This window comes from Alexandromys fortis, unplaced genomic scaffold (assembly GCF_014885135.2).
Source record: "Alexandromys fortis isolate MF-2015 unplaced genomic scaffold, M_Fortis_MF-2015_v1.1 scaffold_100_3062768_6864082, whole genome shotgun sequence".
NCBI classification, from domain to species: domain Eukaryota; kingdom Metazoa; phylum Chordata; class Mammalia; order Rodentia; family Cricetidae; genus Alexandromys; species Alexandromys fortis.
The window spans coordinates 3494099-3508171 of record NW_026067993.1 but is presented as its reverse complement, the minus strand read 5'-3'; the positions used below and the strand labels follow the sequence as shown (position 1 = coordinate 3508171).

Sequence of the window (14073 nt, the reverse complement as noted above, 5' to 3'; positions counted from 1 at the left end):
CCATTAAAATCAAGAACAAGACAAGGATACCTGTTTGTGCTTGTTGTATTTAAATATCACTGCAAGACCTGACCAGAAAAATTAGGGAAGAAAAATGAAAAATGGATCTAAGTTGGAAAGCAAGAAGTAAAAATTTCATCTGTTTACAAATATTATTTTATACATTAAAAGCTCTATATTTTACCCAGCCCTCCCACAAAGTTCCGTTAGAGCTAACAACTAGTTTTGTAAAATAACAGAGGCCAAATTCTACACATAGAAAACAGCTGAACTTTTATACAACATATGCCAACAATGAGTGTGGCTTGTTTTATGTCAAGTTGAGACTAGCTAGAGCTATCTGAAGGGAGGGAATCTCAATTGAGAAATAACCTCCAAAAGATCTGGCTACAGTGTATTTTCTTAATTACTGATTACTGGGGGGGGGTGTGGCCTTATTGTGGGTGGGGCCACCTCTGGGCTGGTGGTCCTAGATTCTATAAGAAAGCAGGCTGAACAAACCATGAGGAGCAAGCCAGTAAGCTGCACCCCTCCATGGCCTCTGCATCAGCTCCTGCCTCCAGGTTGCTGCCCTACTTGAGTTCCTGTCCTGACTTCCTTCATTGATAGACCGTGCTGTGGAACTGTCAGCCAAACAAGCCCCTTTCTCCCCAGCTTGCTTTTAGTCATGGTGTTTCATCCCAGCAGTAGTAACCCTGACTAAGACAATGAGCAAACCCAATCCGGCGCCCCATGAAACTCATACCCCTTAAAAAAACAATCAAAATTCAAAGCTGTGTAAGTAAAATTTGTTTTTCAACCGTGCAGTGTCTTTTTGGTACATTTAACACACTATCACGTGTGCCTTTAGTAGCCCTGTTCTGCTGGTATTTGTAATAGCCACTGACCTTGGTGGTACAGAATAGGGTTGGAAATTGGCCTTTAACTCTAAAGAGGGCTGTTCTCGTATAGTTCCTTTCTGTATGGGGCCGGTACTTTTCTTCAGTTGTCTCTGATGCAGCTTGTCTGACAAAATTGTTCTGTTACCCAAACATCACCTTGAAATTGCAAAGCAAACAAATAAGCAAAATCTTAAGCAGCAGCGCCTCCAAAAACAAACCCAAAAGCTTAATGCAGCTGCTCTGATGACATTCTGAATGTTTCTAGATAAATTTAAAATAAAAAAAGGAAAGGAAGAAAACGCTTGAAAAGGAAGAGTGGGTCTGGTGGCATAACCCTAGCAGCCAATGAGAAAGCTCTCTAGCTTATGAGGAAGACAAGCTTGAGGCCACCCTGGGTCACACTGGAAAAAACCTTGCTTTCAAACATGAAACAAAGTAGAGAGAGAGAGAGAGGAGAGAGAGAGAGAGAGAGAGAGAGAGAGAGAGAGAGAGAGAGAGAGAGAGGTGTGTGGAGGAGACAGCCGCAGTAGGATCCCTACTGTGTGGTTGACCTGCTAAGTAGAAAGAGGGAAGGGGTGGGACTTACTGGTGAATGGGTACTGTGTTTCAGTTCGCAAAGAGTAAACAGTTCTAGAGGTGGATTGTTTTAATAAGTGCACAAAAACATGATTGTTCTTGAGCTTGGGACTTTAAAAGATGGCCCAAATGCCACTGGGCTTGGTATTTCAAAAATGGCTAACATGAGGTTATGCTATGCATATTTTCATCAAGCAAAGAGTGTTTTGTTTCATTTTTCTCATTGGAGGAGAAACTATCTAATGAGAGAGACATGGAATATACTGGAAAAAAAAGTAGAAAAATGAGTACTGAGACAGAGACAGCTCTTTCAGGGGAGGACCACTAGCAGCAGGAAGTGTTCCTAGGGAGCCTGAGGAAAAGATGCTGGGGACTGAGAACAAGAAGGCGCCAGAAGAGGAGGCGGGGGAAAGGTCCAACAGCATCGGTGAGGAGGGTGGGGAACTGGGGATCTGGCAACTGTGAGAAACAGGGCGGGGTTCATAGGCCATGTAGGACAGTTCTCTTCAAAGCTGGGCCTGTGTTTGTTTGAGCTTCCTCCAGCCCCACATCTTTGTGGCAGAGGCTAGCACTGGACACAGCTGGGTTGTGACAAAGCCACAGGAAACAAACTGGGGCCTTTCTCATTAAGAAAATGAATTTTTTTTTAAAGAAAAGAGTGTCATATTTCAAAGTTTTGGTTCAGCTGACACATTTTTGCCTTATTCCAGATGTGGTAAGATTCAGCAGGAAAGTGGTCTATTAAATATGGGTCCATATCTTGACCCAGTTTTAACTCTCAGTTTGCGATGGTTTCTGTGAAACTCAACTGCACCTGTTGTGCACAGGGGACCTAAAAGAAGAGATGTCAGGGCAAGAGAATATAGTGGCTTCTTTAGAAACATCTGGAGCCCTGGAGAGAGAGCCTCATTCCTGTGGTGAGGCAAAAGTGTGCTGACAGCTTCATCCAGGTCATCCCCAGATAATTATCAGGGCTGAGCCTAAATAATAGCCCCATTTACTAAACATCACCCGAGGTGCTCCACATCTTGGCTCACCTGATTTTTACGACATATGAAGCTTGATCATTGTGTTACCCAAGGTCGTTTAGGCTCAAGCTGTAAGCAGGAGGGAGCAGAGGTGGAGTTGGATGTGGTCTGTTTCCCGTGCTACCTGAAACCCCAAAGCAGCTTTTGTGTTTTTGTTTATTAGTTAGTTTTACAGCACTGGGAGCAGATCTGAGGTTTCTTCCTGTGCCAGAAGGTGCCTCTCGCAGCCATCTCCCATCCTCTGTGGCATTCTTTAAGTGCCAGCTTTCTTTCCCAAGGTGTGGATAGACAGGTGTTGGTGGGGACAGCGTGCATTTCCATCGTGTATGATCAGAGCTGAGGTGAACATAAGGTGAGTGAGCTCTTGTTGCGCTTACTGTTGACATTTTTAGTTTTTCATTTATTTTACAAGGTAGCAGGTTTCCTTATGGGAGTTTTGTAAACACCTTGTGGAGACCTTCCCCACTCCTGCCCCGTCACGTGTCTCTACTTCCCACCCTTCCTTAAGCCCTTCTACCCCTGGCATTTCTTCTTCTCTTTCAAAACCTGTGTATTCTATTACCTTTCCCACCCTTCCCTTTAAAAAGTCGGGTGTCTCCTTCTTGTTAGCTCCTTTCTGGTTTCCCAGGCTCAGCATGTACTCACTCCCACAGAAATACACAGAGGGAAACATGACACACTAGGGTCACAGATGAGAGAATGTGCATTTGTCTTTCTGAGCTGGGCCACCCCACTTAATACAACATTTTCCAGTTCCATCCACTTTCCTATAAATTTCACATTTTTGCATCTGAATAGAGTTTCATGGTGTACAAATATCACATTTCGTTGTCTGTTTATCCATAGATAGACATGTAGACTGAATAGGAACAGGAAGTGGATTCTTGTCTTGTTCCTGGTTTTAGTTCTAACTCATTGAGTTTTTCCCTTTTTTTTTATAATGTTGGCGTGGATGTACGATGTGTAGCCCTCATTATGTTGAGATATATTCCTTCTGTGCTTGGTCAATGCAAGAAACACTGCTTTCATTTCAAATGGAACAATACATAAGTTTTTTTTTCTGAAACCAATATGAGGTGACCAAGGTCCAGAAACAAATTTTCTACTCCAATGTGGGGACAGTTTCATGACATCTGTATAGTCATAGAGCAAAGAAAGTCATAAACCAGCATGGCTTTCAACACATTGCTGTAATACCAGGTAGGCAGGTCACAACAAGAAGCAGAAATTTCTGCTATATGGTTCAGATGCCATCTGATGGTGGGTACAAGGGTCCATTCATAAATTCTGAAAGGTCTACCCAGTTGTCTCAAGGATGTTGCTTCATACTCAAAGAGGGACAGTGGAGGCCGAGGAAACCCAAGATTATTGTAATTAGGCCCTGGATCCGCAACATTCAAGTCCCCACAATCACCGAAGTTCTGGAATGTTCAACACATATGTGTCCTCTTTCTGAGAACTTTAGTTCACACCTTTATCCTGAGGAGATATTGACTGATGCCTGTAATGTAGTATTTGGCCTCATGATTTGGAAGTTAAGCCGTTTGAGTACTGTTACTTCTGGGGCTTCTTGATTCTGACCACCAGGTACATTCTGTGTCACTGCTGAGCCGAAGAGGGTCATGATTGAAAGTGAATCAGACATCACTCTGTCAATGCCATTCACAGAGGGAGGTGGGCCATGGTCTTCAATTTCTTACTCAAAAGCCCCAGCTAGAAGTTTGGCCAGCTCTGTGTCCCTTCTCCCCTGCATTGTCTGTCTGATATGCAGCCAGCAGCCTAGGAATCTGTTCAGTCAGCTGAAGTCCTCTGCCAAGGTTGAAGGAGAACACAATACAGTTTCTTCCCTATGGATTCTAGTGAAAGAAGAAAGCGCTCCCCCATCGCATACATACACAAAACCTGTAGAACGTATACACAAAACACAGTGTATCCGTGGAGCCAGGGACCCCTGACCTGTTATGTTAAACAAGGGAACAGCAGTTTGGGGCTCAGAGTTCTTTTTGTGAGGGCACTATTGAATCCTAGGTGATAATAAAAGCCTATAAATTAGAAGCTATCTCCTCTTATCTAACTCATGTTTTCTTTCAACTCAAACTCCACCATAACTAGTACTTCCATTAGAATCTCATCTAACCCTAGAACATTTCCACTAAGGGCAGTTTTCTAGGAAGTGTTGCCTCTGTGTGTATGTGACGTATAGGATCATGGGTTGCCTTCTCATAACATCTTTGTCTGGCATTTGGTGATGGAGTAAGAGCCATTCACAAAGGGGGGTGGGCCATGGTCTTCAATTTCCTGGAGAACTTTGTGTAGAATTAAGTATTATTTTTTTGTGGGAGTTTTATTGAGAGAAAGGGAGTGGAGGAGGAAAGAGAGAAAGAAAAGGAAGAAGAGGCAAGGACCAGCCTGCCTCTTTAGAAGAACAGTGGGAAAAAAGAAAATGTCTTTGTTGGTGGTGTTTTTTTTTTTTTTGGGGGGGGGGACGAGTTTCAAGACAGGGTTTCTCTGTAGCTTTGGAACCTATCCTGGAACTTGCTCTGTAGACGAGGCTTGCCTTGAACTCAGAGATCCGCCTGCCTCTGTCTCCTGAGTGCTGACATTAAAGGCATGCACCCCCCCCCAAGTATTATTTTGTTCTTTGTAGAAAGCTTTTCAGCAATAAAGTCGGTTTCTTTGATATGTGGCACATCTTGCCTGAGCATTGGTAGTTTGTATCTTTTAAGAAGTGTGCATATTTCTTCCAAATTAGCTAACTTATTGGCATGAAGTTGTTCCTCATAATTCCTCACTGTCGTAAGTGCTCATGAAGTCCCTAGAGATGGCAGTTTCTTTGAGGCAAGTCAAATGGTTATTGGAAATCACAGCTTTAAAAGACAGAGGAGGAAGAAAGCAGTTTCTTCATTTCAGAAGTTGCTATGGACTGCTTTCTCTGAGGCAGGTTGTGAGGGGCACTGAAGCTCAGCAGCAAATGGCAGTCAGACAGAAATAGCAGCTCTCTACCCAGGTTTTACCCATCCATTTCACTGTACAAATAAGGACCAGAAGGAAGGGGGCGGGGAATGTGCTGAAAGGAGAGCAGGGTCCCTTGTTCCAGCTGCCCGGCTAGCTTAACCCCAAAATAACCACACGGAAACTGTATTCATTTAAACACTGCCTGGCCCATTAGCTCTAATTTCTTATTGACTAATTCTAACATCTTAATTTAACCCATTTCCATTAATCTGTGTATTGCTACCTGATTGTGGCTTACTGGCAAGATTCTAACTGGTGTCCATCCTAGGCAGGAGATCCATGGTGTCTGCCTGTCTGTCCTTCTTCCCAGCATTCAGTTCTGTTTACCCCGCCTACCTAAGTTCTGCCCTATCAGACCAAGCAGTTTCTTTATTAACCAAGGAAAGCAACACAAATACAGAAGGACCTCCTACCCAGGAGTGGGGTAGGTGGCCTGCACAGATTGCATCGAAAGTAGTAGCAAAGTCTGCATAGGACATAGCCCCTCTGACAGACAGCTGGTTCAAGGCACTCCCCTGCTTTTCTAAAGCCATCTTCAAGTCCCTTTCCCTCATTCTTTACCTTATTTACCCATTTTCCTTATTTCTTCCCTCTTCCACTATAAGGTAAGATCTGTGAGAGTGATAATCTGTCATTTTGTTCACTGCTATATCTAAGTGTCGAGAATAACATTAGTTAGCCAGTCGGTGTAGGAAACACCAGTCGAGGTTGTATTTATTTGTTTCTGTTGTTCACATCACTATACTAGAAGGCAACTTAAAATGAAAGAGTTAATTTTGGCTTGCAGTTCAGAGGAACATAGTCTGTCACCACAGGGAAAGGATGGCGGCGGGAATGGTATGGTCTGTGGCAGTGGCCCAGAACCAAGGTGGGGAGGTGCCAGTCCCCAGACGCCTTTCTCCATTCCCTCCTTTGAATTCAGTCTGGCTCTCATGACTCATGACAGCCCCATTTAGAGTAAACTTCCTCTTAAGTTAAATATGTCTGGAAACCCCCTCACTGACAAAGGAAACCACGTACCTCTTTATTGCCCTGTTACTTTCCAAGCCAAGTTATGGCGTTCACCACCACAGGAGTACTAGCTGCTAGATAGCCTTCTGTGATTGATGCTAAATCTCTTTTGCTTATTTTAACACTTTATCTGGAAATACTTCAAACCTTTCAAATATTACAAGACCATATCAGATAAAGATTGTGTGTGCTGTTATCCAGACTCAGTTATAAATAGCCTTTTATGATATTTGCTAGATGGTCTGCTCCTTTATATGTTTATTGAGGGACAGATGGATTCAATTTGATAGTTTTTTCTTTCTCTGACACAGAATCTTCCTATGTGCATAGCCCCAGCTAGCCTCAAGCTCACCTTCCTGCCACAGGCTTTTCTGAGTACTGTGATTATCAACATGCTATACGTTTGATAGACACCAGTCCTTAAGTACATTGGTGTGTGGTGTCCCTAATTACCAGCCAGCCACTGCCCCAGCAAGGACCTCCCAAAAGTGGTTTTGTTCTCCCTGTTTGTGAAAGCCAGGTGTGGCTACCCTGAGCCCTCTTAATGGACTTCTTAATTAGGCTCCATACACACACTCATATGTAAATAAGCCATTGGCAGTGAAGTTCACAGGCCTCTCTTGAAATGTAAAGACCGAGGAAAACCCCGACCTCAGTCTTCTGGCCGCAGAGGGCTCCCCCTAGATATGTACTGTGGGCTGTGACATTTGGCCTCACGGGGACCAGTCAGGAAATGTACTGTCTGGAGCAAAGCAGAGCCCTGAATTCAGAAAACAGCTAAAGATTTGATTCTCACATGAAGGACTGGTGAAGAGGGGGCTCCCCCCCCCCCCGAGTACTGAAATTCAGAAAGCTTTCCCTCTCTTGTCTTGGTTGCAGAGGGACTTCTTTCTTCTAAGGCTCTTTTAATCTCACAGGTCCTCTTCTATTGAAAAATGGTTCTGGTAACCCAGCTCTGACCCTGGTGTGCTGACTCCTGATGGAGTAGTCTTGATTCTCCATGCTTTGTGCAGGTAGAAACACACACACACACACACACACACACACACACACACATACATATATATACATCACATACATTATATACTCATATACACATGTTCATATATATACGTGTGTTTTATATACACACAGATATATAGTATTGCATGTTTACACATGTTCATATATACACATGTGTTTTATATACATGAAAATATATAGTATATGCATATTTGCATGTGTTCACATATATACACATAGGTGTGTGTATATACATCTGCATACACATGCTTGCCTTTATCTTTGAAAGCTTCAAGCACTTAGATTCCTTCTATGAAGTTCAGATATATTTTTATATCTCACAATGCATACTTATAAGGACACACACATGCTCATGTGTGCTGAGGGCCGGCTTCTTGCTGTGTCCTCCCTTCACCTTTCTTCTAGTGCATGCACAGAGACTCTGGTGCCTCTTTCTAGCAAGGTTGTCACACTTAGTGGATGAGAGCTTCACCCTATGGCCTCAGTTTCTACCTAAAGGCCCTGTCTCTAAATACAGGCACACTGTGAGTCAGATTGTCATCATTTGAATGGGGCACAGCCCTACGTGGAGAGAAAGTGGTCTGGAAAGACAAGAGTCACAGATAGAACTAGTCAGAAGTAAGGTCTGAACAGTGGAATCATGTGTAATCATAGATGAGAATCCCATGCATGCGTGCGTGCATGCGTGTGTATTCCACACTTATTTTCTATACATTAGTATTTGTTACTTTGTGGTTGGGAAGGTTGCTTTTGAGCAGCAATGCCTATCTCCCCGAAGTAGCCTTTTCTTGCTAGCTGTTTTTCTAAGCTCTGTTGCTATAGGGATGATTGAGTCTCTTCATGATCTCACCGCTCTCCCATCAGGATCCTTTGACAGTTCATACTGCCTTGTCACATAAGTACAGGAGCTTTGCTCTTTCCAGTACAGGCCGGTACCTTGGGCACAGCCTCATAGGATGTGGTGTGTGTGAACAAAACATTTAGACCTAAGTCTACCAGGACCACAGAGAGGGAGCATGGAGGAGGAGGGAGCAGGGCAGGAGTTCACACTTCCTGCCCTCCATAGGTCTCAAAGAATCTTTTTTGAGGTGATGTTTAAATGTCACCCAATAGAAACAGATGTGGATAAGTTCAGAACCATTTCACTTGAAGGGGTTGGGAAGATGTGATGCTTTATGACTTTCCCTTTTCCCTCCAGCAGAGCCCAGCCCTGGCCACTTTCTGCTCTCCTCTGCCTAAATGTGCCATTTATTGCCTCTCTCCAGTTTCTTGAAATGCCTTTCTGTTCATCTCAAGCAACTCAGAGGACCATACAGTTGCCGTGTGTACAAGGGGATGTGCTTTATATAAATTCCTGGGGGGGCTGTAAGAGTGCCCCCCACTGGAGCAGGAGGAAGACTGGGAGTAGCCTGCCATTAAGCTCCCATTCTATCTCTGCCTCCAGCTCACAACCTCTGACAGTGCTGCCTCTTCCCTGGACTTCACTTTACTCATCTATAAAATGGTACTTTTTAATCAATCCTTCTGGAATCTTCCGGGTACGGCATGCTAACCTCAGACAGGAATCAGTATTTCCATGATATACTTTCAAGCTTCTCCCCTTAGACATCTCTCTCCAAGAGCCTGGAACCCACGTTGCGTGTGTGAGTCACTTTAGGGTTTGGTTAGAAGTCTGCCCTCTCGAGACCAGTAGGAGACTCATGGTCTGACTCAAACTAATAACTTGCGTGACTTTGGCAAGTTCCTTGACATCCTGAGTTTAGTACAACGTTTATGAACATATCAATGCCTCCTAGGACCATTGTGAATATTTTTATGATAACGTATAAACACATTCAGTTGTAGCCATCAGTCAATGGCACATTATTATCATTTACAATAAAGGTGAAAGTTTGGTTTCTCTCTTGGGGTTTCTGAGGACAGTAAAGCCACAGATGCAGAGAAAGTCTACAGAAGCCAAAAGAGGCTGGCAGTAGCCTCTTTCCTTACACATGAAGGAAACAGCTAGATTGGGGCTTATGTACTTAGGAAGACTACCAGGAAGCTGGCTCACCTTTGGGATACAGATGAAAAGGATCTACCACTTGGCTCCTGTCCACATCCCTTTGTCTCTGTATTCTAACCACACTGAAAACTTTATAGTCCCCAAACAGACACCTTCCATATATAATAGAAAATAGATTTGGCAGTAGTGACAGGAACCACCTCATCACCTCCCCTCCTCTCGCCCCAGACTTGCTGTGACAAGGTTCCAGGTCCGTCTATTCTTTATTTCACTGTTGTTGTCAGCCTATGACATCACGATGGCCACTCAAGCTCCAGAGGTCACACCCACATTTCAGGCAGCCGAAGGGGGAGGGTCACCTCCTGGAAGCCATGCTCTTTACCTGTTATTGGTTAGAATCAGTTACTTGGCCGTTTAGCTGCAAGAGAAGCTGACAAGTATTTATTTCGGATAGCCTCTTCTAGGTTGTCACTCGGTGAAATAAATATGAGGAAGGAAGAAAGAAGAGGCTTGTGTTGACAGTTCTCCGTTTTCTAGCATCTTCTAGCATCAGGGATCTGCACTTGTTCTCTGTGTTTGGAACATTCTTGCTCCCTTGACCCCCATGGTGTGGCATGTTCATATTTACCATGCCCTAATGATTAAACACCCCATTGTCATTCTTACCTTGTCTCTGGTATCATACTATTGTATGTTTAGCCATTGTTTCATTGTTGACCTTCTCTATCAGGCTGTGACCACCTGAAGGTCTGTGCAACCCTTGGCTCTTTAGCAACTGATCTAACGATACAAATCCTGGCCAACATGAGCTCACCACCATAACTCTTGTCTCACAGAAGAGCGTGCTCGGCAGAAGATCATATCTACAGGCTTCCAGGGGTCCTCTATCTGTAGGAAGGGACGGGAAGTTCCTAACATTGCTGTTCTTTGTACCACACATAAATCTCCCTTAGTGTCACTACCAGACACTGTAGTGATTCTGTGGGGTCTCTGCCCTAACACTGGTGACCGAGGTAAGAAGGGATTGTTGTAATTTTGTTCCACTCATTTTCAGTCCCTTCTCAGTCTGGTTTTTACCACATGTACCACTCACTTTTAACCCGGGAACCTCATGCCTGAGCTATTCTTTACAATGAGTGTTTGATAGATATCTCATATTACGTGTGCGTATGAGTGCATGCATGTGTGTGTGTGCGCGCGCGTGCGTGCGTCTTTGAAAAGGATGTAGCTCTCCTCATTATTAAGCCTTTAAGGCTAATCTTTCCTGTCTACTTATATTCCACATTTGATTTTTAAAGCAGTTCCTCTTTTGTGTTTATTTTTGAGGTTATAATCTAATTACGACATTCTCCCTTCCCTCCCTCTGAACCCTCTTATATACTCCTACTCGCTTTCCTTCAAATTCATGATCTCTTTCTTCACTGTCTGTTATTGCATGTGTCTATGTATTTGTGTATTCACATATACTCCTCAATATCCAGTCTGTCCATGTAATGTTACTTGTATGTGTGTTTTCAGAGCTTCTGTTTGGTCCTGGGCAACCAGCTGGAGTACTCTTCCCTGCTCCCAGCTTTCCTCCATCACCTGTAGTTCTTCTAGTAGGGCTGAAGCCTCCTGAGCTTGTCCCTGTCCAGGCTGACAAGTCTGTTGGTGTCTTCCTTGTTCAGCTCATGTTTGGGCAGTCATGTTGGTGAGACGTCACAGGTGGAGCTTCTGATGTTACTAGGAGACACACTCTCACAGTAGGTGGCAGATAAATATCTCTCAGTCTGCTGAGAACCTGCATCTGAAGTGCGCTTATTTTATTTTTTTAAGTATACTTGGTCCCTTCATGTGAGCTGCTGACTTCTATTGTTCAGCCAAGTGACCTTGTCTTGGTAACAGAGAAACTATGATCTGTATTGGCCCCTATGAAAGATGATGTAATCAGACTAGACTAGACTTTGTGAGTGGTTCAAAAGATTTTCGTGGATCCTCAATTACATTTAATAAGGACTTAAAATCCACTCTGACTTCTCCTGTGAGGCACAAGGACCCTCGCTTCAGAATATGAGCATTGGAGACCCAGGGTGGCCAAAGCAAGTCAATGATTTTGCAAGGCCAGGCATCAGCCCATCAGCCCAGAGTGACGGGCACACTGACTGAGTTCAGAGAACAGACTTAGAGCCCAGAGAGCCTGATTCTTCCTCCCTTTCCTCACTCGCTGGATCCAGAGTGAGTGTCCATGTCTTCTGGCTTGTCTTTCCCTCTGCTACTTATGTTTGTCTATTTCTTACCAAAGATAGTGGGTAGGTTCATTGTTAAATTTGTTGACATCTGGCGAGTGTTTATTTAAAACTTATCAGGCGTTTTACCTTGTCATGTCCCTGGTGCTTAACAGCTTGGCTGTTAGTAATTTGGCCTGGGCCTGTAGCTAGACTGGTAGAGGCTAGCTGGGACCCAGTATTCTCAGTATATCTGTAACTCGGCCCAAGCTTGCCTGTGGTATCTTTGAAAATGGGCCATTATTTTTTTGTTTCTCTACTCCTGGCACTGTATAGCTATAGGACAAGAGTGCTGTACCATTTTCACTGCAACCCTTTAGATTCAGGGTCGGAGCAGAACCCTTTCGACTCCATGCCTAACAGCTTGCTGTAAACACAGTTCTCGCAAGTATCGTTCCTGTCTTTCCATTGAAGGGAAGTGCTAAACCAGCTTAGGTCTCAGGTGGTACCAACTTGGTGATGTATCAACTGTTATTATGAGCCAAATATTTACACACAGGTGCTTATGTCACATCCTGTCTCTTTCTCCCTGCAGTTAATCACCACAGAAAAGCAGTTCCTGAAGAACAGCTTGTACCACGAAGGAATCCTCATTGTGTGGGACCCATCTTTGTACCATGCTGATATCCCAAGTGTAAGTGGACTGCCCATCTGCCGTTGGATTTGTTTTTATGTTTTTAAAGTCATGCCTGACTGAGCCATTCCTGGCTGTTTGGGTTTTAGGCAGCCCTCTATACGGTTGTGGGGGTGGGAGCTAGCAAACTCAGAATCCCCCCTGTCCTAACCAGCCTTTCTCGGTGCCTTCCCTGGAAGGTCATTTGCATATTTTCTGGAGAAGGTGCATATTGAGAGTGTTGGGAGACTGGGCCAGTGGTAACCCAGAGTAAGATCTGTTTACCAGTGCTTACTTACTGTGTTCATCAAGGCCACTTACTCCTGATGAATCCTGGTGAGAAAAGAACAATTACTGTTACTCCTATCAGTAATGCCACATTTCTGCTCCTCACTTCCGACGTCTAGAAGTCTTCTCATTTCACTCTTGTAACCCTATCAAGAGTAGGTGGAAGTGTGATGGCTCCCATTTTACACGTGGGAAAGCTAAGCATAGAAAGGCGAAGCCCGTGCCAGGACTCGATTTCCTAACTCAATGGCACAGATCTGCATTGTCCGTTGTTTTAGGGTAGAAGATCAGAGCCACGGGCCTGCTGGCTTCTCAGGCTTCCTGTCCCCTCATTTTGTGTTATAGATGTAGGTTAGCCTCTCTTGCCATAGGCTGTTGTCGCCTCGGGAGAATGGTTTTCCAGAAGCAAAATAGAAAGCACTTTTCCTGGCACACCAAATCCTTAAATGCCCACCGATGGCTAGTCAGCTGTGATAGTCACAAGTGCCTTTGCTTCTGAAGTCTCCAGTTTTCTGATGATCTTCGTTATAACCAAGTCTGCCTGGTCGGGTGAAGGACGACTCTGGAACCCACAAATGCAACAACTTGGGCCCCAATTTTCTCTCCTTCAATAGTAAGTGTACTTTGGTGTGCTGGTCCTAGCTACTGGGGAAGCTGAGGCAGGAGGATTACTTGAGACCAGGAGCTCAGGACAGTCTTTTTGCAAAAATAGCGAGAGCGGCTCAAAAACAAACAGACGAACAGCAAATAAAAGCTAGTTTAGATGGTGCAGAGACCCCCTTTCAGCTGATACCATTTTCAGCTTGGTGGCTCTGAAACCTGAGGTCACCAGTCCAACAGTGCTGTGAGCATAGACTACGTCCTGGTCCCTACTCCACTACCCACGAATGCTGTGATTTGGAGAAGTTTGTGATCTGCTGCAAAACAAGGCTGATGCTCTGGAAAGAGTGTTTATGCAAGAAGCACATTTCTTCACTGACCCAACCACTTCCTTTTTTCCCCCAGTGGTATAAGAAGCCAGACTACAATTTCTTCGAAACGTATAAGAATTATCGCAAGCTGTACCCCAACCAGCCCTTTTATATGCTCAGGCCTCAGATGCCATGGGAACTGTGGGACATCATGCAGGAAACCTCTCCAGACTGGATTCAGCCAAACCCCCCATCCTCAGGCATGCTGGGTGAGTCTGGGCCTGGAGAAGTCCTACGTTGTTTTCTAGAAGAAGCTGACTTTCTTCTTGGGTCTCATTCCTTCACCAGAACAGTTGTTCAGCTTGTACACTGTACTAAGTTCTATCTCAAGTAAGATGTGATTTTTCTTCTTCGGATGTCTGATGGGGGAGAGTCTTCTGTTTTGTGTTAATTTCATT

At 44.3% G+C, this 14073-nt stretch overlaps 2 protein-coding genes across 6 annotated transcripts in view; one reads left to right on the top strand and one right to left on the bottom strand.

The window, feature by feature from the left end:
* Positions 1-14073, bottom strand: part of Rfc4 (replication factor C subunit 4) — a 751101-nt gene that overhangs the window by 268406 nt on the left and 468622 nt on the right. The gene's annotated exons all lie outside the window — the stretch shown is intronic.
* St6gal1 (ST6 beta-galactoside alpha-2,6-sialyltransferase 1) overlaps positions 1-14073 on the top strand; it is a 144388-nt gene that overhangs the window by 125334 nt on the left and 4981 nt on the right. For all 5 annotated transcript variants that reach the window (XM_050159969.1, XM_050159970.1, XM_050159972.1 and 2 more), the window contains 2 exons: positions 12339-12437; positions 13710-13884. In XM_050159969.1, coding sequence (XP_050015926.1) covers positions 12339-12437; positions 13710-13884 — 274 coding nt within the window. The remainder of the gene's footprint in view (positions 1-12338; positions 12438-13709; positions 13885-14073) is intronic.